This window comes from Asterias amurensis, chromosome 5, assembly GCF_032118995.1.
Source record: "Asterias amurensis chromosome 5, ASM3211899v1".
In the NCBI taxonomy this organism is placed as follows: Eukaryota; Metazoa; Echinodermata; class Asteroidea; order Forcipulatida; family Asteriidae; genus Asterias; species Asterias amurensis.
Genome location: NC_092652.1, coordinates 25,915,255 through 25,938,318, shown reverse-complemented (window position 1 = coordinate 25,938,318; position 23,064 = coordinate 25,915,255). Strand labels below are relative to the sequence as shown.

At 37.0% G+C, this 23,064-nt stretch overlaps 1 protein-coding gene across 1 annotated transcript; it reads left to right on the top strand.

Moving 5' to 3' along the window:
• The first annotated feature begins 225 nt into the window (after nt 1-225).
• On the top strand, nt 226-22,755 carry LOC139937797 (uncharacterized). Its single transcript, XM_071933105.1, has 2 exons — nt 226-896; nt 16,321-22,755. The coding sequence occupies exons 1-2, from the start codon at nt 308-310 to the stop codon at nt 16,824-16,826; spliced, it is 1,095 nt and encodes a 364-aa protein (XP_071789206.1). The 5' UTR covers nt 226-307; the 3' UTR covers nt 16,827-22,755.
• Nucleotides 22,756-23,064: the final 309 nt, after the last annotated feature.

Here is a 23,064-nt window from a genome sequence, read left to right as displayed (position 1 = left end):
CGTTATGAATGGGCACTGGCATGTCAACATACACACACACAGGGCGACTAGTTGACATCACAAACGGTGTGAGAAGTATCGCCCGTCGTGATTGGTCCGTGTTGGGTCACATGGGTTAGACTCATTGACACTGTGTTTCTGATGGGCCGTGATCTTGCAGTCAACTCTCGTATCAGTAAACAGCTGCGATGGTCCGGAGTGTATACTCGGACGGAGAAGGGAGATAGTACACTAAGTCAGGAGCACGGAGTTCCACGGATTCATTCACGGCACCGGAGTGGCAGAGAGAGGCAAGGCTCAGATAATCATGGAGAAATCGGCAACCATGGGGACAACTTTCGCTGACTACGGGGACCACGGTGGCGTGTATTCAACTATGAGGGGGTTGGACTATGTAGGTAACATGACACAGGGTTTGTATCATGGTAAACACTATGCGACTTTGGAACCTCAATCTCAGACAAGTTGCTTCTCGCATCTTAGCGACCACACTGGCCAGAGAATTCATGATTTAAATCCCACGGGTTGTGCTTTGAATTATATATACAGCGGTGCGTCGTATGCGTACAGTCAGGGTTCCGATGCAAATCATTATCAGCAGGGCACAACGGACAGTAACGGGAACGGGGTTGAGTATACCCACATCCAAAGGCATGGCAGGACAACCTCGTCCACGCCCACCGCTCACTACAACGGTAATTATAGCGAGAATGCTACTAGTTTGAACACCACACCGGCGAGGAGCTCTCGGCTTGACCAGGGAAGCGATTCACGGCCGGTGAACAGTGACCCGGACCGGCAGACTACAGCCGCTACGGCACCCGCTGAACCGCAGCCGAACGGGGAGACAGGCATGTACAACTGGATGAAAATCAAGAGAAAACCACCCAAAACAGGTAAGCTTATAACACCTATGATTAATGACATCTCTCACAGCACAGGTGGTCACAACATAATAGTTATGTCCACCAGGCTTTTAATCATAAAACACAGTTTTTAAATAGGCGTTTTGATTCGATCAACAATACATTTATAAAAATACCTAAATTTACTCAGATATATTTTTCAGTATCACGTCAGTGTGACGTTTGTTTGTCCTCAGCAACACAACGATGCCGATTGTCCGATACCCCTTAAACACCAATGACCTGCATAATTTAACCTCCGTCTACCCATAATACCAATCGGAGACTATTGCTAAGACACATACCTACCGATGTATCGAACCATTTTCTGTCAATTTGTTTTAATCGGTGTACAAAAATTACACACTTAAACTCCAGGTGAGCAAGTAGTGAACGAAGAATTCCCGCGCCGTCTTGTGTCAATTCGTTTGCTCTACGAGACACGTGTAGTCGTTGCCGACAGTCGCACTTTTTGACTCCGTGTGCCAAAGCTCGCTGCTAAACAATAACACGGTCTCGTGGTCACAGCGCGAGCAAAACAGCCAGGGCTGTCAGGAAAAATCTGCCCGTGTACGGTCGGGTAGGCTTCCGTATCAAACAACCGCTGCATCGCGTAACCTGTAAATGAGAAATATTTGGCGGCTTTAATAGTAGGCTGTTTTTTTTTCTTTCTGCGAGGCCTATCTGCGGTCTGTTTGTCCCAACCAAAAGTCATCAAGTTGCAGTTTTCTTTATTATATAGGCATAGAGCTATACGAGTATGCTTTGTAATCAAAAATGGGGGGAGGCAGTTTTGCGTGACGAAGCTGCTAATATCACCACGGCACGTAATTTATGCTTCATTCTACAAGGCAGATGTAATATATATTGTGTGAACTGCAGTTTGGGTTCTGGTTTAATTGGGACGTGTAATGTATACACAGACCTAAGCATTATGAAAGAAAGGCAATGTCACGTATTATGCAATAAATAACCCAAACCTTATAATATCGAACCTTATTAAATGTTAACCCATTAGAGATGCAGACATGCATGCATGATTCATAAACCCAAACGATGATGTTTTATTCCCTTTTTCAAATTTAAAGCACTGACAACTTTTATTGCAGTTCATCAAAACGGCATGTCCTTCATCTTGAACAGAAATACACCATGCACCATACCTCGTCCCTGCAATATTATCATTTGAAATACATCTATACAAGAATGCTTTGTGAACTCCACTACTTCTGTTCCAAGTGAAAATTATACCATTTTTACGAGCGAGGTCTGGGAGGCACATCTTTTTTATGACATTTTTTGTTTGTTTACTTTTGCATTTCCCTAGACGGCGGCCTCTGCTTGTTTTTATAATTATTGTATTGTCCGAAGAATTAAAATAAAATGAATAAATAAAAGCATTCACAAAATAGTGGATCGAAACGTTGTTATTAATTAAAAGGAACACCCCCAATGCGACTCTAAACAGTTCTCGTGTCTGCTATAATATCAATTGAAATACATCTTCAAGAATGCTTTTTAAACTTCGATACTCAGTTTATTATACTACCCTGCTAATAAAACACATCGATCAATTCATTTCACGTGTTTAAAGACACTGGACACTATTGGTAATTACTCAAAATAATTATTAGCATAAAACTTTCTTCGGTAACGTGCAATGGGGAGCTGTTGATAGTATAACACATTGTGAGAAACGGCTCCCTTTCAAGTAACGCAGTTTTTGAGAAAGAGGTATAATTTCTCACTAAAAATATCAACTTCGATTACCAATTGAGTCAACATTTTTACCGATCTGTTATTCAGTGTGCATGTTATGGGGTACACCAAGGTAGAACACTAGTCTTTGACAATTACCAAATGTGTCCTGTGCCTTTAACAAAAATCAAAACAGGTGGATTTCAAGCCAGCCGTCAAAGGCCAATACTACAGTACCGTAACCCCACCCCCTCCCCCTTTCCCCACTTGTCATAAACTCATATACACACATCCTAAACTAGAATATCCGAGAGCAACAAATCTCTTCAGAAAAAAAAGTGATAAGAAAATAAAATAAAAAAAAACTCAAGAGTGCCAACAAGGAATTCTTCTCATCTATCCTGTAGTGTCTGGATGACTTCAAGTGCAGATCACTCGAAAATGAATTCTAGCTCTTGGCTATGAAATTACCCCGTACTTCTGTACCTCATAATAAGAGATGCCGTTACGAGTTACTGGCACGCAAGACGGGCATAATGACATTTTCATTATGAAAGCTGACAAAAACTCACCCTGCCAGTTAATTATGAGTTTTTGACAAAGGATTGTTGTGCGGTTGCGTGTTGATCAGGTTTAACAGGTTCTTATGTGGAGCCCTAAGAATTCCTCTAAAGAATAATAATAGCATCACGTGTTTAATGTTAAAAACAGGTGTTTGAACTAACAGGTGAATATCAGTTACTTTGGGTATTATTTTTGGTTGGAAAATTTCGTGATTTTCAAAACCACATTATGGGTTTTCATTTCGAGAAAAAGGCATATTGAAAAGTAATAACTTGTCATGTTTATAAAGACTGCTGAAGTCGAAACCAATCCCGGTAACTAAAAACAGAAATATTGCTATTCCAACTCTTAGCGGACATGTCATTTCGTTTTCTCTTAATATTATATTATCTTGAAAATAATTAACTGGTTATCATACTGGGTTTTGTCTTCTGGTAAACAATTGTGTTTTGTTGAGTGTTTCCCCTAAACACATCTATTGTCTCTAGTTGTCTTTTCAAAATTTGTATTTATTGTAATTCTTGTTTACTTTACCTTCCATATCTACATTATTTTCCCATGCATTATTCCCTAAAATCACATAGCTAACTTAAAGACAGTGGACACTATTGGTAATGTCAAAGACCAGTCTTCTCACTTGGTGTATCTCAACATATGCATAAAATAACAAAGCTGTGCAAATTTGAGCTCAATCGGTCATAGAAGTTGCGAGATAATAATGAAAGAAAAAACACCCTTGTCACACGAAGTTGTGTGCTTTCTGATGCTTGATTTCGAGACCTCGAGTTCTAAACTTGAGGTCTCGAAATCAAATTCGTAGAAAATTACTTCTCTCTCGAAAACTACGTCACTTCAGAGGGAGCTTTTCTCACAATGTTTTATACTATCAACCTCTCCCCATTACTCGTAACCAAGAAAGGTTTTATGATGAACATTATTTTGAGTAATTACCAATAGTGTCCACTGCCTTTAAGGCTTGTCCTTGTCTCACTACAAATACATGCTTTTTCTTTACCTTTCAACGATTGCATAAAATTGAAGCCCATTATAACTTATCTTATCCACCATACGATTTATTTAACACTAAACCCTTTTCATTGTAGGCATACTAATTATTTCACTCGTCTCGAATATTCTATTGATTCAATCAAAATTGTCAATGTGTTATAATGATTTGCTGTGCAATTATAATAGAGAGGAGTAGAAAACAGACACAGGTCTAGAATAGAATAATTACAATTTATTCATATGGCACAATTATTAAAAACAATTATTTCACAGCCACATTAGCTGTCAAAATGAATACGTATTTATCTTTGCTTTGTTTTGAAACAAAAAATTGTTATCCCATATACATTGTTTGATTAATTCCCAATACTTTGTCTTCACAAATTGATTGCCAATTTAACAAAGGCACATTCCTTGCTACCCCCATACAATCCCTGTTCAATTCCCTGTGTGTTTTCTTCTCAAATTGATTTCCAATTTGGCAAAGGCACATTCATTAACATCCAAAACATTCCATATTAAATTCCCTATATGATTGTTCTCTTTATGTTGATTGCCATTTTAACAAAGGGGACATTTATAGCTATACATGTTCAATTCCCTATGATTTCTCTTATGCAAATTTGAAGAAACAAAAAATCCTGTTGAACCCAATACATTTCATCGAATACATGCATTAACTTCACCTATTCTACTGTTTTATACCTGGGTTTTGTATTTGTGTCCGATATAAAGCTAACCCCGTTCCCGAATGCGACTTTGTGCTCACCATTTTTGTTTGCCATTTTTATTTTCAACTATTGTACATCATGTTTTCCTTTGTCATACCGTGAACTGATCCACAGATTCTAGCGATTCAAATTATCTGTGTTTTGATTCAAATAAACACCACAATAGCTAAACAGGCCTTCAAAGAAGATGTGTTAATGAAACCATTCAGAACACCATTCTTGCCTTTCGTTGGAATAAAAGATGTACTATAGCCATAATTGTTGAACCAGGAAAATTTGTTAATTTGCTTGGATTTTAAATCTCCTTTATTGGAGTCAGCTTCAACAGACCTGGGCCCAATTTCATAGAGCTGCTAAGCACACAAAAATTGCTTAGCATGAAATGTTGCCTTGATAAAAACAGGATTACCAACTAAATTTCCACGTGATTTTTAGGATAAGCAAACAACAGCTGAATACATGTAACAAGCAATATGCAACAATATAAATTTGGTTGGTAATCCTGTTTTTGCAAATGGTGATTCAACTATCTATTTTGAATTGTTACGCTGTTATGCATCCGAGTGGTGTTTCGAAACAAACTTATGAAATGGAACACAAAACACAATTAATTGTTTTGTTAATTTTGATTTTGTTTACCAATCTAAATTTTAGTGACTATACGAATACAACCGAGCTATACAATTTTAACAAATTTATCAGCATTATTTTAGTGATAATAACCAATGCTTGTATGGGAGAGATTGGCTGCTGCCAGCTTGGCAAAAAAAATATTCTGGGGTCTAGAAGGCCCACCCATGTTGAGAAGATATACATACAATAAAAATATTTTATTATTATTTCATTTCGGCTTTATTGTGTATTTTAATAAACCTGTGAAAGTTATGAACCGAGAGAACCACTCCACGGTCCAGACGAATACAGTTAGAGAAGCTAAGAAATAAGAACAGTCCTCTGTGAAGTTTTTCAAAATGTGTTTCAACTTCCCTGATAATAAATAAAAACACAGAAAACACAATCCTATGAAATGGTAATAAAAAAAAATATGGAATCATTGATTGACATTTATACATGTGCTTGCTTATTAATTGCAATTTTAAAATACCAACGAATTTAATGAATTTGAAGCCAGCATTTATCGAATATGCAAATGCAGTAAATCACTGCCAGAGTCAATTGCTTTCATGGACATTAGTAGTATTTCAGAGATGAGTAGACTCTGTTATGAACTTTGGTTGTAATTATAGCAGACCTGCTCAGCTAAGCTGCCAATCTGCTTTGTCTTTTTTTGTTCTGACTGACCCTATCCTCATTCAATCAATTGATATGAGATCTGAGGATAAACCGACGAAGGAAGCGTCAGACATGGACGGCCAGCAGCCAACAGCTCTAGATAGCAAATAATGTATGTATTTAACGGTACTAGGCTCTGACTCTCTATCCCTCTCTCTCTCTCTCTCTCTCTGTACCCGGGTCCCACATCGAGCTATCTACATCTCATGGGTGAAACTCGCCCGGAGGAGCAAGGCTATAGATACCATGAACCCCGGTTAGGGAAAACTGTCAGTACCGCACCGCACCGCTTCGGCATTGGCAACTATTACAATACGCGCACCGACCACATCAGAAAGAGGGAGAAATTGAGGGTGAAACGCGATGAATCAGTGAAGGAATAGAGCCATAGGCGAGGATTAGCTCAACCACCCCAACATTGGCCAACATAAAGAACGTCAAATTTACTTTGATTTCAGCCGATCACGTTGCCATTTGATAGCATCAAATCCGAGCCCCCCAAACTGATGTTGTGTCCGCACACAGCATGGTTCTTTGTTAGTAAACGTTCATCCAAAGGAGTCAGTATTTAGGTAAATATCTGGAAAATGACTGATATTTTCCACATACAGAAAAAGACCTATGGAGTGTGTGGTTTTTTTTATGATGGAAGTTGAATGGAATTTTAAAGCCGTTATGCTCGGTTGCTTTCACTTGAATCAAGTCAGGCCTTGTCTGACTAGGGCAGAGAGATTAGTTCATTCATTTCGATCAAATCTTTGGAAATATTTATAGTCCTAGGTTGTATTTCATCAGTGGTTTTGAATACAAGCTTTTGTTGATGCCTGTTCTTGCAACAGTTGCTATCAAGTGGGTGTATTTGTATATACAGTACAATTTTATGTGGGTACTGGATTGACCAAATAGTTATAGTGCACTAGTTTTTGCAGAACAACGTGGCGGCCACCAACTGCTTTAAGGCATGGTGGGGTTTGTTGACGGTCTGCTTTAGTTGAAACCTGGAGTAGATAACCACCATGGCAACGTAACCAAAATTGTATTTCACACCGTCCTCAGAAGCATCCATTTTTTCGTTGGATAGCAGGTTCGGTTTTCGTGTTTGGTCCCAAAAGAAAATAACACAAGATGCAACCTAGTTTTACACATTCATTGTGTTTTGTTTGCTTGCATCGAGCAAAACAAAAATAAGACTTTCCAAAGCTACGAAATGAAAAACAGATCATGCACATTTTATTTTGTAAAACGTTGTTATATTAGGTCAGTCAGATACAGAACTCTGAAATTTTGTTATATTTTCACATGCGTAGAATTGAGTTTTCTTACGAATTGCCTGTCCAAATGATCCATTCCCCATTCTGTCAATTGTGTGTATATTTAAAACAGAAGGGCACGCAGCAACAACAAAACATAACCTCTCTCTGACCATCCCTCCCGGACCGTGTTTAACTGACAATATTCGGGCTAATTATTTCATTAGCAGGCGAGGCAAGTTGCACTAAGTAAACTATAGGGTAACCATAGTCAATAATGCAAATGGGTTTGTAAACGTCTCTGCTTAATAACGTCGAATACTGTCTATCATAAATATTACTCATAATGAAGACGCGAAGACTCCCTATCTTCCTAGACATTTTAAGGAGTTCTGATTGACCTCTCCCAATCTTCTTAAAGACGACGAATAGAAGGAGGACATTCGGTAAAAATTGTCAGTTATAAATTATTTATTTCCATGAATCGAATGTCTGGAAACTTACATTTGATAAGTTGTTCGGACAAGTGGCAGTTTACATAAAACAAATATATATAGTTTATTCAAGGTATCATTGGTAAGGATGAAAACATGATTGTTTAATTTGATTCTCAGCTCACTGGTTACTAAGTTCATACTTTGTACAATTGTTGACTGTCAAATTTTGCCCTATGAAATTAAGTCATAAATATTCGAGAGAAGTGTATCTGAAAACCTCCAAAAAAGCAACACAAAAAAATAATAACAACAACAGCTGATTTCAGTTGCTATAGCTCAAACTAAAATGGTTTAAAATGCTGAAAATTGTACATGGTTTTATATTTATTATTTCTCCTGACTCAAGCAACAAATTTAGCCCAAATTTCAACAGGTTCGTTAAATGTTTATCACACGAACCTTGGACACTTTCTGTGACTTTTTACAGCTTTATCAATGCTGTATGATACCCGAAAAAAAATATACAATTAAAAATAAAAATAAATTGTTTTCTGTTTTGATTTTTCAAGGCATTTTCAGTAGGCGCTTTTACATTGTCCATCTATCGTTGCAACTCCTATTGCAATTCCATGTACATGTATGCCAGACAAAAGAAAGACCAGGTGAATCCCAAAATTAATATCGATTACTCCGGATATGTTTATGCTCATGATCCACCCTTTTCAAAATACTATGATTAATTTCTTTAGAATTTAACAAAGGGTGGAATAAATTATATATTTTCCATGATTTGTTTCCAGTAGCATACCAAATGAACCTTTGACTTGTGAGTAGCAATAGTGTAACATGAATCGAACATGATAATTTAACCAATCTAATGATTATAAAAACAACATAAGTTAAAAATGCCATTAATGTTTAGGGAAACAAGCTTATTGGTTGGAAAAGTTTGTGGTTCGAATCCCACCCGAGTATTATGTCTGTGATACACAGAACTCGAAGAAAGTACTGAGTAAACTACGCTAACACACGTCGGTGTATAAGGGTCAAACCAAATAATAAGCTCATAGAGGTTACATGTCTAAGCTCTTTCTTACATGTTACAAGTTTTATTTTTTTTTTTTTTTCTTCTTCTGCATAACGTAGAGAATAAATATTTGATTCATTCTTATTTCAATTGAGAATGTTTCCAATGACGATTTTACACGAAGCATATTTCAACTTAAAATTGTTTTGGTCGAGCTCTGCAGATATTAATATATGTATTCATATTTCTAACCGATTGGCAAAGGGGTTTCAGTGCGACCACAGTTGCTTTATGATACCAAGAAGCAAACCCCGACACGTTGTGTAGTTTACAATAATTTCTAACAATTACTGCACTCCTGCTTGGAACCCACTGCGACCTGGCCTTGAATAAGTGTCAAACTTTTACTGAAAGAGTGTGAAATGGAACAAGCGGTGAGCAGGGAAACTGGCTTGTCCTCCATTTAGAAAAACGAACCCTTTGTAACTATTTTTGGTTCAATCAGTTTCTGAAATGAGTTTTAGGATTTTCCAATTAAAGACAGTCATATACAGCGATGATGCTTAAGGCATTTCAGTCTGGTGTTAAATATTCTGTTTAAGTGCTTACAGGTGGCTATGGGGCAAATAGGGTGCACCTGGGAATTGTGGGGTTTATTTATTTATGTATGTATTTTATATTTATTTATGTTAATAAATTTCGCCCAAACAAGGCTAAAATCCCATTTTACACTGCAAGGCTGGGTTGTTAACATTGACACCATGTGTGTTGACGCAACATATACCAAAACGGAATCCAAATTTACATTTCAGGGTGTTAACACAACACTAAAGTCTGCATACACAATAACACTGGTGTTATTTCAACACCCTATAATATGATATTAATGTTGATCCTTTCTTCGGTATATGAACGTGACAACACCCACGGTGTAGGCTACATGTTAACACCCATGTGTTTGTAGAATAAGTGGAATATTAATATCCAATTACTAAACGTCTAGGTCTGCTTTCAAAGAGACAAGAAAAAGAAAGGTGGGCTACGTCACTGGTGAGTTAAGTAGTGACAGACAGACTATGATCTTACCGTGTTTGGAACAATAATCAGTTTATGAGTTACAATAATAAAAACAAAACATCTCCAAAAAAAATACATGTTCCTGTAATATATCTTACCGGAGAAGAGTCCCAGCCTCAAAATCGTTTGTCAAGTTCACTCCTCAACCAATTCAAAGAATAGTAGACAATTGATTCATCGAGATCACTCACTTGGAATCAATTGTTTTTCAAGAAATTGCATAGAAATTTAGTGGAGACCGGTTACATCGTTTGCTAAAAAAATAGTTCGGGCTGATGGTGGCGACTCAAGTGGAACTTTCTAGGATGGTTGGTTAGCTTCAACGCTAACTTTGTCAAAGCGAAGCTTTCGACAATAATATTTGAGTTTGCACGCATTGCTATACGCCGCATGTAATTATTATCTGCACTGTTCAAACTGTGTTTAGGCCTATAGTTTAAATACAATGTTGTACCCATGTTTTAAACATGTTTAAATGATTTGCATGGTTATCATTTAGACACCTGCTCAAATGGTTTGTAGGATTCAAATACACACAATAATCTAAACATGTTTTAGGTAATACATGTTGAAAAAGTGGGTACAAAATTTATGCTTAGAAATGTGTTGAAAATCTAAACACGGTTTCCTACCACACTAACGGTGAAACTTGAAGAGAAAAAAAGTGTGTGTATGCAAATAAACGTTTCAGCAGCACATCAACAAATACTAAATATTAAATTATAAAATAATATTACTTTACATTAACCATCTATCATTGGCTATAATAAAATGAAATCCCCTGCTATTATACAGTTGTCATCATTCCACGTATAAATCAGACGAATTATCAACTCCCAACCTAATCAAAATATAGCGGTTGGTAGGGAAAAGCAACCATTGTGGCCGGGAAATGTTCAAATCCCTAGATGCCGCGGACCTTTCTAGTCCGCACGTAGTACACACAAAGTTAGCGGTCTTCTGGCGACGGCATTTCTATGCAGCTTCGGAAATAACATTTCTGATTGCTGGTCATGATTGGAAACTATGGCATAACCTTTGTTTCACGGTACAATACGGCCGTGGGTTCTGTTTTGCGGCAGCAATAATATAAATGCTCGAAAACATTCATTCATAGAAATGATATAACATTGGTGACTTATAAATATCATCGTGGCGTACCTCTGAAACAGCTTTAACAAAGGAGCTGCATGAACATTATTTTCTTTACGATTTGAAATATTCTGCTCATTTTGTTTTAGTTCATGAAATTTAAATTAATTTTTTTTTAACTAAAAGCAACCTTACTACCAATGCTTACTAAGTAGGCCCTATTCACTATTTCGCCTTGAGGTTGTAAAAAGCATCAACCAAAACGTCGTATAGGGTTTAGCTCCATGTATATTGGGAATAGGTCACAGAATAAACGTATTACCCCATTGGCATATCACCTCTAATGCAGCTTAACAAAAATTAAATAAAATGTTTTTGTTTATATGAGTTCATACTGATCTAGGCCAACTTGTACTCTCATCTCATTTCACCTGACCATTTGCTCATCCTGATTCAGAACAGAGCTGCTTCGCTTAACAATTTGTTTTCTTGCTGGGGTACCAGACGCCAAGTTTCATCCCTCCGGGTACCAGACGCCAAGTTCCACCCCTCCGACGCGTCCCATCTTGGAAATACAATCTCAAACATTTTATCCATACTTATTGTCTTCTCTTCGTATCAGTGCATAGAGTTTCTAGTATAAGTGTTTTCTCTGTTTACAAATAGAAATACAGATGTATTATTATACAAAAAAATGGGTCATAGAGTTAACGATAATTACACAAGCTAGACCTAGAAAAAAAGTGTTGAAAACTCAACCTGTGGATCTGTAAGACACGATGTTCGTTCTGGCACTGGGGACTTCTGGGAAAAACATTTACTTTCAGCCTAACCTGTTAAACAGATATAAGAACTGATGATCCATTCTATATTGAAGATATTTTCAAGGAAAGATAATGAGTCAGAAGCGACAAGTCTTCAAGATGTTACGTATCATTGCCAACATGTGACAAAAAGATGAAAATTAATGACCAAAACATCCAAATTTTAAAAAGAAACAGGAGTGTATAATTGTCTGTTGACCATGTGGAATTGTATAAAGACCTCATGATATATATTACCCTGTATATTACTGTAATGTTTTGCTTTTGAAATTATTCATGAAATAATTCGTCGGCAGTTATGCAGCTTTTTCTGAACAGCATTGACCAAACCTATAACAAAATAAATGTATTCTGCATGGTCCTTTTCTTTGAGTTTATTATTGTTATTTTTAAAAATTTATTTGTTTATTATCATTATTGTTTTCAATTTAAACATGCCTTTTTCCCTGATATATTTTGCTGACTGATAACATTAGGGGAAACGTTTCTCTCTGAGCCTTCATTGTTCGAAACGGTTAGTGATATTCCCAGAGAATCAGCCATAGTACAGTTTCATTTAGAACATTTATTATTCCTGGATTAAACGGACATTTTTCTATGCGATGGTTCAAGTTAAATGTAGGTCCGGTACTCTCTGTGATGCACCGCGCTGTTTCCTGTCACTCCCCCCGTCTGTCGCGCTCAATTCCCGGGTCCATCTTGCCTCCACTGCCCCGGCTTTGGATCTTAATTTCTCCGTGTGTCTACGTTTAATATCCGTCCCACTTTACAGACTCTTTTGTAAAGCATGTTTTCATTTGTCATTACCCCGCATCAGTAATCTTCTACATCATTTTTCATTCCAGTCTGGTTTTGTTGTCTGTAGTGTCTGTAACATCCCTGAAATCTGGATGCGGTACAACCCATCTCAGATCGCCGGTCATTTTTCATCCTCACACGGCCTATAAAGCCCCGTCTAATGCCGCTGATCGCGGCGGACAATCTATCATCCCAGCCAACGACCTTCGCTCAGCCGGAGTGAATTTTTATTCGTTAAATTAATTATTTTAAATGTATTTTCTGTGGCTCTTTTGTGCGATTGGGGGGTATCTTTGTTTAACCCGACTCGTGCACTCTTGAAACCTTTTGAGTACGCATATAATTGATTTACGCTAACAGCCATATTGGTTTTGGAAACAGATTGTCAAAAACTCAAGTTGAATTACTTCAGTTTTGAGGGGTCTGTTAGTCTTCGAGTAAATAAATGTCACAATTTTAGTTGTCTTCGGATACTTATCTTAAACCATTACACGGTGTCATACCCCGTCTAGTTGACTCGAATAAAGTTATAAGATATTGAATTACAATTTTAATAACTAGAATTGTCTATTTCATTGTGTAGAAGGGTTCATCAACTGCATAAATAGGGTTTTCATAAGTTAATATTTAATTAGTCTTGACCATATTGACATCAAGTTTGTCTTTCAAATGATCTTTAAAAAAACTCATAAGATTACAAAAATAACCATGTGTGTTGCTTGACTTTGCGCAACATGGAAGTTTAAGAAATAAAATTACAGGTATGCTTAAAATGATAAAATATTAATTCGAAGACATGGTGAATCTCAGATTACATTGTTGTTGTACTTAATAAGCAGTACAAGTTTATGTGGATACATAAACAAAATTATTAAATTCAGTAATTTTGGGCAATTTACGCACCTGTTTCAAAACAATATTGCAGTCTCCAAGAAGCCGATTGGCTGTGGCTTCGAGCGCATATAGAGTTCAACATTGCCGACACAGTCAGAGCCGCTTCAATTGTTACACTACCTCATACATTTCAATTATTTCAAAATCTGGCCAAAATTGTCAACCGAGCTCGAACCATGTTCCCCCTTTCTTTTGTGTTTCCTGTCAGTCTGTAATCATAGTAGCAACAATCCCGAACCCAATCCTAGCCATATCTTTAATTATCCCGAACCCCAATGCATAAGTATTATGTATCTTTCCTTGTCCCTTCACAGCAAACAGTGGCATGACCCGATATCAATGTCACATCCACTCTAAGTTTTTATGCATCAGGAAAACGCATCCCGTGACGTCACGTTTCAGAATTATTGGCAAATCAAAGTGAGGTATGGAGCGCCTCGTGAAAAATGATATATCTAGAATGTATAGAGTGACGTGTGGATTGTCACTGCATATGGGAACAGATTGCGAAAGAGTTGGTGCGCACAGATTTAAGATCAATGAAATTAATATCAAAACGTAAGGCCATTGATATGTTTGCATTCATACCATATGTAATTTTGGTTGGTACACAGTTTGTATCAGCTAATTCTTTTTTTTTTGTTCTCAATTTAATATAAACAAAAGTGTGTTGTTCTTGAAACGAATGAATTTGTTTTAAAAAAAATGGTATTCATGACTTTGTGAATTTCAATCATGTTACTATCTCGATAAGAATAACGAAATGGTTACATAAAAATGCCAACTTTTAGAGAGAAACATAATTTTAGATAGAGTTAGACGTAATTAGTGGGCAGATAAATTGGTGTATATCAATAAGATTATTTTGTAAGTTTAGTCAACAAAAATTTAAACATGATTGGTAACGAAAAAAAGGAGAATGGAGCAATTTCCATATAGACATTTGAAACAACATGAAAACAAGCATAATCTACAATTGACATCATTTGTGGTGCGGAATAAAACAAGGGTTGATTTTTGATTTATGAGCGCTACACACCGACGCGCGTAGACTACATTAGCCTTGATTCAAGCGCATTCGTAACGTGTACAGCCGCACGCATTATAAACATTCTAATATCATTTTCCATGTCCCAAAATTGAAAATCACAACATGATTGGAGCAGCTATCTGTCGCATGTCATTAGTCTCAACTTGAGTCGTTTTCAGTTAAATCCAATAAATATCTAATATAGCTCAGGATCGTAATATCGGCTTGTACTATTGGGGTTAACGCCGTGAGTTAATATGTGTCGTTTCTTTGTTGTTTTGTTTGGTTCTATTTTGGTACTTTGGTCTGTTTTTCTCTTCACTTTGGTTGGAAAAAAAAAAAAAAAACATGGTTGATGTTCCCTTTTGACGACGGCATTTCTATGCTGCTTTGGAAATAACATTTCTAATTGCTGATCATTTATATTGGAAATTATGTTATAACATTTGTTTCACGATACAATACGTCCGTGGATTTTGTTTTGCAGCATCAATAATACTAATTTAGTCAAACGCAAACAAGACAGGCAAAGCTTTTCGTAGTAGGCCTACACGAAATATACCAACACAAAATATAAAACCGCAAAAAACAACACGCGAGTACTTAAACAAAACATGCCGTTTATTTTAGCATTCGTTATTTTACGTTCTGAATTTTTGAATGCAATTGCCACCCGTCATCCCAGTCTGTTCATCCCAGTAGTAAATGTATAGTAACGTTATCAATGTGTTTTGTACATTTTAATGTTTTTTTTTTTTTTTTGTAACGGATCCAACCCAATTATGGTTGCAAATAAATTATACTTACCTTTGTTGATCAACTGTTATTTCATACTTCCAATTTGTATCAAGATTTAAGTCTCCCGAATTCCGAAATAGCTACCCCGCGGAAGTAGAATATAAACAACAAAAGATTATCAAAGGAACATAATCTGATCTACCCAGCAAGTATATAATATACACACGGTGTTACCGCAAATCCAATACTTGTTAAGGTTCAATTCAATTAAATTCAGACAGACATTTATTTATGTCCATACTTATTTGAAAAACAACGACTTATGGAGTAAAAGAAAAATTAACACATCAAATAACTGAACAGGGCACTTTGTATATCCAGTTGTATGTAAATTTGTGATTACATATTTTGGATTAGATTCTTATAATAAGCTACGCTTCTCGATACGCATGAACGGAACCACTCAAACCATCTTCACCCAAACATGACAGACTTCCTGCTGCCATAGTTACCCGCATGGTAGATTATGATGATAAACATGGCGGCAATATTTATGAATTGCGTTTAATTATACAAAATGGATTCGTGAAATATGGAATATTAGAGGGGTTGAATAATATTACGGATCTGTTAGAGGTCATTTTAATTTTACAATAAATATGAATTTTATTTTTAGACAGCCTTTCCCTGTATTGAACTGTTGATTGAAGAACAATTTTTTATCAATCTTTGAAACTGCTTTCGATTTTTATTATTGTACAAAAAACGGGTTAATTTGGAAAAAAAAAGAACCCGTGAAATGGTTGGATTTTCTGACCTAAATTATAGAAAATACTCTTCAAGAAACTGCAAACTTTGAACCTCATTTCACCCGCATTGTTTTGCATTTATACTCAAATAGTTGAAGAGTTCTAATATCCTGTTTCCTTTGTTTATTTTGTTCTCATTCTGCAGTTAAGGCACACGAGTACAGCTCATCGACCGGGCAGCAGTCACCCAGCGGAGGTAGTCTAGGGGGTGTCGGTGGAGCAAACAACGGCAGGACCAACTTCACCAACAAACAGCTTACAGAACTCGAGAAGGAATTTCACTTCAACAAGTATCTTACGCGGGCACGGCGAGTCGAAATCGCCACCATGCTGGGTTTGAACGAAACACAAGTCAAGATCTGGTTTCAAAACCGGCGGATGAAGGAGAAGAAGAAGATGAAGGAATGCATCCCTGGACCTGTGCCATCCTTTCATTCTTCCCTAACCCACCACCATCATCACTCCCATCATCAACAACAACAACAACAACAACAACAACAGCAACAACAACACACAGTGCACCCATCCGTTGCGGGAACTACGCCTGTGTCATCCATACCTGACTGTGAGCTTAAAGCTCAGCCCACTGCCGTATATAATGGCCACAATCACAACGGAACTGCCGTCGTAGTCAACTCTTCGGGGAGTTAGTTTTGCTACAGTTTCAAGTCTTTCTGTTTTTCAATTTTGATTTTCAATCGTTCGGATGAAGTGCCTAGAGGCCACGGGTTTCGGCGTGAAAGGCGACGGGCCATAAGACAAGCCTTTTCATGTAAAGCGGCTTGGGTAGTTCGTAAGGATCATTCCGTGCGCCGATGCCGCCGACGCGCTAGCTATCCTGTACCCCAATTTCTCCCCACTCTCCCGGACCCTGTCACTCCTTCTCTCTTTTATTATATGCGGTTTGTCTGGACCGTCACGAGGGAAGCCTAGCCCGCCGTCGGCCTCCCTCTCTCACACACACTCTCTCTCTCTCTCTCCAATCAAATACAAAAATCCACAAAACTCCAGTGTTATTACCTTATGTTTTGGAATCAAAGAGGGGCGAGATTGAAGCCCTTTGGCGATGCCCCGGGCAAGGGCACGTAGGATTTGGCTTTTGAGAATCAGCCACCGTGGACACGAAGTCGATTTGACTTGACAAAAACCCGACGCTGATTTACAATGACTCCGTAATAGGTTCTCATACGTTCACAACTTGGCTTTTTTTTTTTGTCTAGCTTAGAATGATACGCCTGATCATCGGCACCTGCCTGGCTTTTACTCTCTCGCTTTAACCCAGGCGCCGCAACCGTACAAAGGCTTCAAGCCTACATTTTCCATTTTCCTTCAGATTGTGTTGTTTGTTGGTTTGAACTCGTGAAATCCAGGTTATTTTGGATGGATTCTGCGGGAGTAATCCACACAGGATTGAAACACGGGACGGTATTACCTGCTTCAGAGTTGCAGACTTACAGCCAGTTGTCATACACAGCGTATAGCACTGTGATCTCAGATTATTATCCAGTGTGCCTGCAAGGTTTTTGCGCATTACTTAGTACAGACAAATTGAACATGAAAGGTCCTTCATATCCACGCATAAGGCTTATATTGGTTCTGTCGGCTAGCTCAATAGCAGAAGTAATGGGATAAATTAAAAGATAATACTATTGCGTTTTTTCCCCTTTCTCTAGTCTGTCTATTTGCCGTTATAGAAGAGATATAGCCTGAACTTTAGACAAACTAAGCTTACAAAATGACAACCTCAGTCCAACTGGGAAGCATTATTCGAGTATGAATCATTGTCTGTACGATCATTTAACGGGGTTTATCATAGTAACATGATTACAGATTGGAAACTTCTTCGGTTTAGTGCATTGTAATTAAATCCCAATATAAGAATTGTGTTCAAAATGAAATTGAGCTACATGTGAACAGATTGATTTGCATTGACTATGCCAGATCGCATAAAATACATCCACTGTAACAAAGCTCCATGACATGACTGGTTAAATCCTATTATTATCAAATTAAGTTGAATGACATTTTAAAATGATAATTTATACTGTTTTAAGAGCAAGAACGAATATTATTCCAATGCTGTTTTCGTTACTGCTGTTGTTGTTGTTGTTTTTCTATTGTTATTATTTGTAATCTTTGAAACATATTTCGATCACGTATGTTTACATGTACATTTAACCTTCCACCAAAGTTTTCATGTTTCCTTTTGACGTGTTATTTCGTTTTGAATCAATCAACTGAACAGCAGAGCAGTTCTAGGGTCACTGAGTCAATGTTGTTGTTTGCAAAAATCTCAAACATTTTGTTCAAAGTATCAGGGCACATGTTTATTTTGTTTGTGAACAATAGTACGAAAACGTTCCGGCAAGTCACAAGGTCAAATGCATACCTTTATTGCTCCCTGATTTGAATTTGAAATGTGATCCTTTACTAAACTTACCACAGCTCAATGAGTTTACAAAATTTATGTCAATTATTAGTGACTGTTTCGCTATTTTTGAATGAACCAATTTAACTGCAGTTATTTTCAAAATTGTTCCGGCGCACCAAGATCCAAACGAGGTCCGGGACACCTCAATTGGAAGTGTCCGTATGTTTGATACATTGAGTAATGAATGTTACAAATCAAAGTAAAACTAATTAGCATGAAGGGCAGATGTAATGTGCATCAAACGTACAAACGTTTAAACATTTCTATTTTTTGCACTGCTTTCTCGAAAATGTGAGAACTTAACTGGATTAAACGTCTTTCTCCGATGTTGACAATTTACAATCTTATAAACGTGATTTGTCAATGTGAAAAAAAGGAAACACAAACAGTGAAACCCAAACTACTGTTAATTTCACAAACACTTCAGCTAATAACCCAAACTCATCTGTAAGCAGAGAAGGGATATTAAAAAGTTCTTCATTTACTCCACAGTATTGTGCAGACGTTTAGAGCTGAAGACAGTTTGCTTGCGTTTGTCAGTTTGCTATGGATTGCTTCTCCCTCTTTAAAATCTAGTTGTTGACCAGTTATGCCCAATTTCTCCTTTTGGTTGTGGAGGGGGTTTGTTTTTCACTACCTTTGCTATGACGTATCAAGCAAAGGTTGTTCATACTGAAAACATACCACGCCTGACGCATTATAAGCAGTGTCTACCTCCTTCAGCGACCGAGTGGATTTCAGTCGTGTCTCGCATCCAAAATAACCTTCAACGCAAACCTGTTTCATTTACACAAAATGCAGGAACGTTCAATTCAAGTTCATCCATTACAAGCTAGATCGCAGGATGGATGCAAAAAGAAGATCTAAAATTTATGATGTCTGTGATCAAACTGTTGAGGGGTTAATCTTTGTTACAGTTAATGGTTCATTTGAAGATATTGACTGTATGTAAGCACATAAATTGTCACAGGTAAACAACATTATCGTTATGGCTGGCTTCCTGCTTTGGTGTTAAAACTAATTTTACTATAAAGCTAGATAGTCAGCTGTTTGACTTATAATGTTGCTTAGCACATAAATATCATGCTAAGCAGAAACCAGTTATCAGCCAAAACTGACTTTTTTGTTTTTACTTTGATTGATTCTAAACTTATACGTTCTCCAATAGTGATTTGAACCTATAGGAACCAGTGTCATGTCGCTGCTAACCGCAGGAATCTGCGCTTAAGGCCAAAATAATCGCATGCCCTCAGCTGCACGTTTTGCGGGCAGAGGTGGAACCAGAGGGTCCACTTAGAGCCCTTCCCCACCCCTCTCACTTGCCCCCACCCCCATTAGATCGAGAAAATAATCGAGGTTCGATAAATTAAATGCATCCCTCAGATTACATATTATTTGTCTGCACTTGCAGCTCCCCCACCATCAAATAAAACTGTTTGGTTACGCCACCATTTACAGGGCAAAATAAGCGACGACTTTCTTTAGTCAGCAGCGACACAGCATTCTGCCCTGTCGATTGTAGCCCAGGCCAGTCCTAGACCGAGTGGGAGCGATTGTTGGGGGTGGTGGCTACACCCTCAAATCATACCCAAAATATAATCGCCAATAAACCAGATGTGACATCCATATTGACATCAAAATATGCTGAATCGATTCGAAAGTGCACCCTTTATGATGGCTGTATTTTTTTTGACCCGGAGGTCAAAGCAGTGGTTGTCACTGACGCCAGACGTAATGCACAAAAGGTTCAATTTACCTTTAAAACGGAAATGATAAACATACTCAAAGAAATTCGATTACAGCTCATCTATCATTAAAAAACGAACCGAATGCTTCGGGGATAATGTTTTGATGAATATTTCAACAATGTGTAGCGCGGACACACGTTGAATTCACACATGTAATATTTCAATTTAATAATTTCGTTTGGTTGTTTGATCGTTTAACTTTTTTTTCTCGCAACCCCTGTTTTTGTTAGGGCGTGTTTAGACATGTAATTCTTTGCTGAAAGTGTCTGGATGAAGTTACACAGATTGTTACAAAGAAAATTCATTCCACCCTTAAAACGTGCAATGGTTGATGAATCCTGCGCCCGTCATCTCAACGCACAGTAGATTTTCTAAGATTATGTTCTAACTGTCAATTCTACTTAATGTTACTTAATATGTTTCTTTTCTATAATTAGAAATGTGTTTGGGTTTTTTGTTGTTTTTTAAAGATGATCCGTAAAACATTTTACATTTATCTGAGATATTTACATTTGACAGAAATTCCTGTGAAAACGAAATTGAGATGTTGCTGACGCTAAGGCAGTTGTTGTCGGATTCCCTGTGCGATTGCGTGGCTTACTGGCAGGATCTAAGAATGGAACCAGTCTTGTAACCTGCCAGAGATTTGGCCACTAGCATTAGTGCGGAGGAAAGACTATACACTCCAATAGCATCACAAAGATCTCAATTTTGGTGAAGCATAATCTAAACACTGTTTTAGATACAGTTTTAAATCTACCTTACATCAGCTTATTTTTTCCCCGTTGGAATTTATGAAAATTGCGTTCAAAAAACCACCGCACTTTTCCCTCTCCATTCTCTGCATTATTCATTAGGGGGAAAAATGCTGCCAAGGAGAGAGTAAATGGAATTATTCATAAATCATCATAATCAAAAAGGACTGGCGATGAAAATATGAAATAATATTAGATAATGTTATGACTTAACTCACTGCACTGCAAAACTTAATAAGGAATACGGGAGATGTTATATATAGCTAAATTATATGTATCTGATATTTTTGGAGAACCAATTTTACATTGAGACTTAAAAAAATTGTACACATTATTCGAAATGTACAAATGTTATTCCGATAAGTAAGCTTACAATGGAGTTATTGTATTCAAATGCTTGGATATGAAGTCGGCAGCAACACACTTTGATTGGATTTAATTGTTCGTTGTGTGAAAAGGTAAACATATAAAGACACTGGACACAGTTGGTAATATTGTCAAAGACCAGTCTTCTCACTTGGTTGGTGTATCTCAACATGTGCATAAAATAACAACCCTGTGAAAATTTGAGCTCATTTGGTCGTCGAAGTTGCGAGATAATAATGGAAGGAAAACACCCTTGTCACACGAAGTTGTGTGCTTTCAGATACTTGATTTCGAGACCTCAAAATCTAATTCTGAGGTCTCGAATTCAAATTCGTGGAAAATTACTTCTTTCTCGAAAACCACGTCACTTCAATCGAGGGAGCCGTTTCTCACAATGTTTTTTACTATCAACAGTTCTCCATTGCTTGTCACCAAGTAACTTTTTATGCTAACAATAATTGCCAATAGTGTCCAGTGCATTTAATATAATATTTCACTTTGCGCAATCATCTAGCACGAAAGGTCTCCGTTTACTAAAAAGCTGGGTACACATAACTGTTTATTTGCATTTTGTTTTAAGAACTTGGAAACCTAGATAAATATTATTTCTACAGAAAATCATGACTTGAAGAGGATTTGACCATTCAATTAACAAGATTTATCTTATTTCCACGATTTATATGTGTTTGATACATATTCGTTTAAGAACAAAAGTTTCCGTTTCTACGTGACCATGTTGTCACAAAACTGATATCAATCAGAAATGTATGTATGTTGTATTTACATTTGTAGTGTGCCCCCCTCCCTCCCCCAACACAACAACTTAAGCTAACCGATTCACTAGATTGTTCGATTCAATGTTGACATTTGATTGAAGAAATTGTAGTGTTTCCGAACTTTAATTTTCTGCAACATTATTGTTATTTCCATAATGGTGAACATTTGAATCAAATGTGTTCACATGAAGACTAATGTACATTGTAATGCCGAAAGGCTTGATTTGAAGTTAAGTTTGTTTGTAAATACATTTTGATAAATAAAAAAATTACAATTAATGGGATTTCTTGACTTTTTACTATTTATTTATTTATTTATTGGACAGGATATGGAGTGTCAAGGTTAAATGTGTTTGGTTTAATTTTCATAAAATTTTAATTTTTTTTTGTTATTATTATTATTATTTGTTTTTACTTAAGACAAATGTGTTACCTTTAATACAATGCATTTCATTCTCTGGTTTGTATTAAAGAGATTTTGAATTGTAAATAATTAATTATTTCTGTAAGGGATGCCTCGTATGAACATGAAATAAAACATAATATGAAGTTTATTCCAATCTACCGTCTGACATTTTGTGAACTCTTAGAGTTTGTTGAGTTGGCCGTAAGTTTGAAATAATGTCCAATATGACAAGACAAACTGTTTTCCTCGTCAAATGTTTTTAGTTTACTGTCCTTTCAGTTCGGAAGAAAGATGGGACTATGCTTTTGATGACACAGGCTTATATATTGTGCACGCATTCAGAGAGCAGGCTGTCAGAGATATGTCATCAGGGGTCGATTTCACAAAGAGTTAGGACTCGTCTTACC

Excerpts from the sequence above, each read along its gene's own strand:
- LOC139937797 (XM_071933105.1), top strand. The coding sequence starts at position 308 with ATGGAGAAATCGGCAACCATGGGGACAACTTTCGCTGACTACGGGGAC. Across the intron at positions 897-16,320 it reads GAGAAAACCACCCAAAACAG|TTAAGGCACACGAGTACAGC; the intron begins GTAAGCTTATAA and ends CTCATTCTGCAG.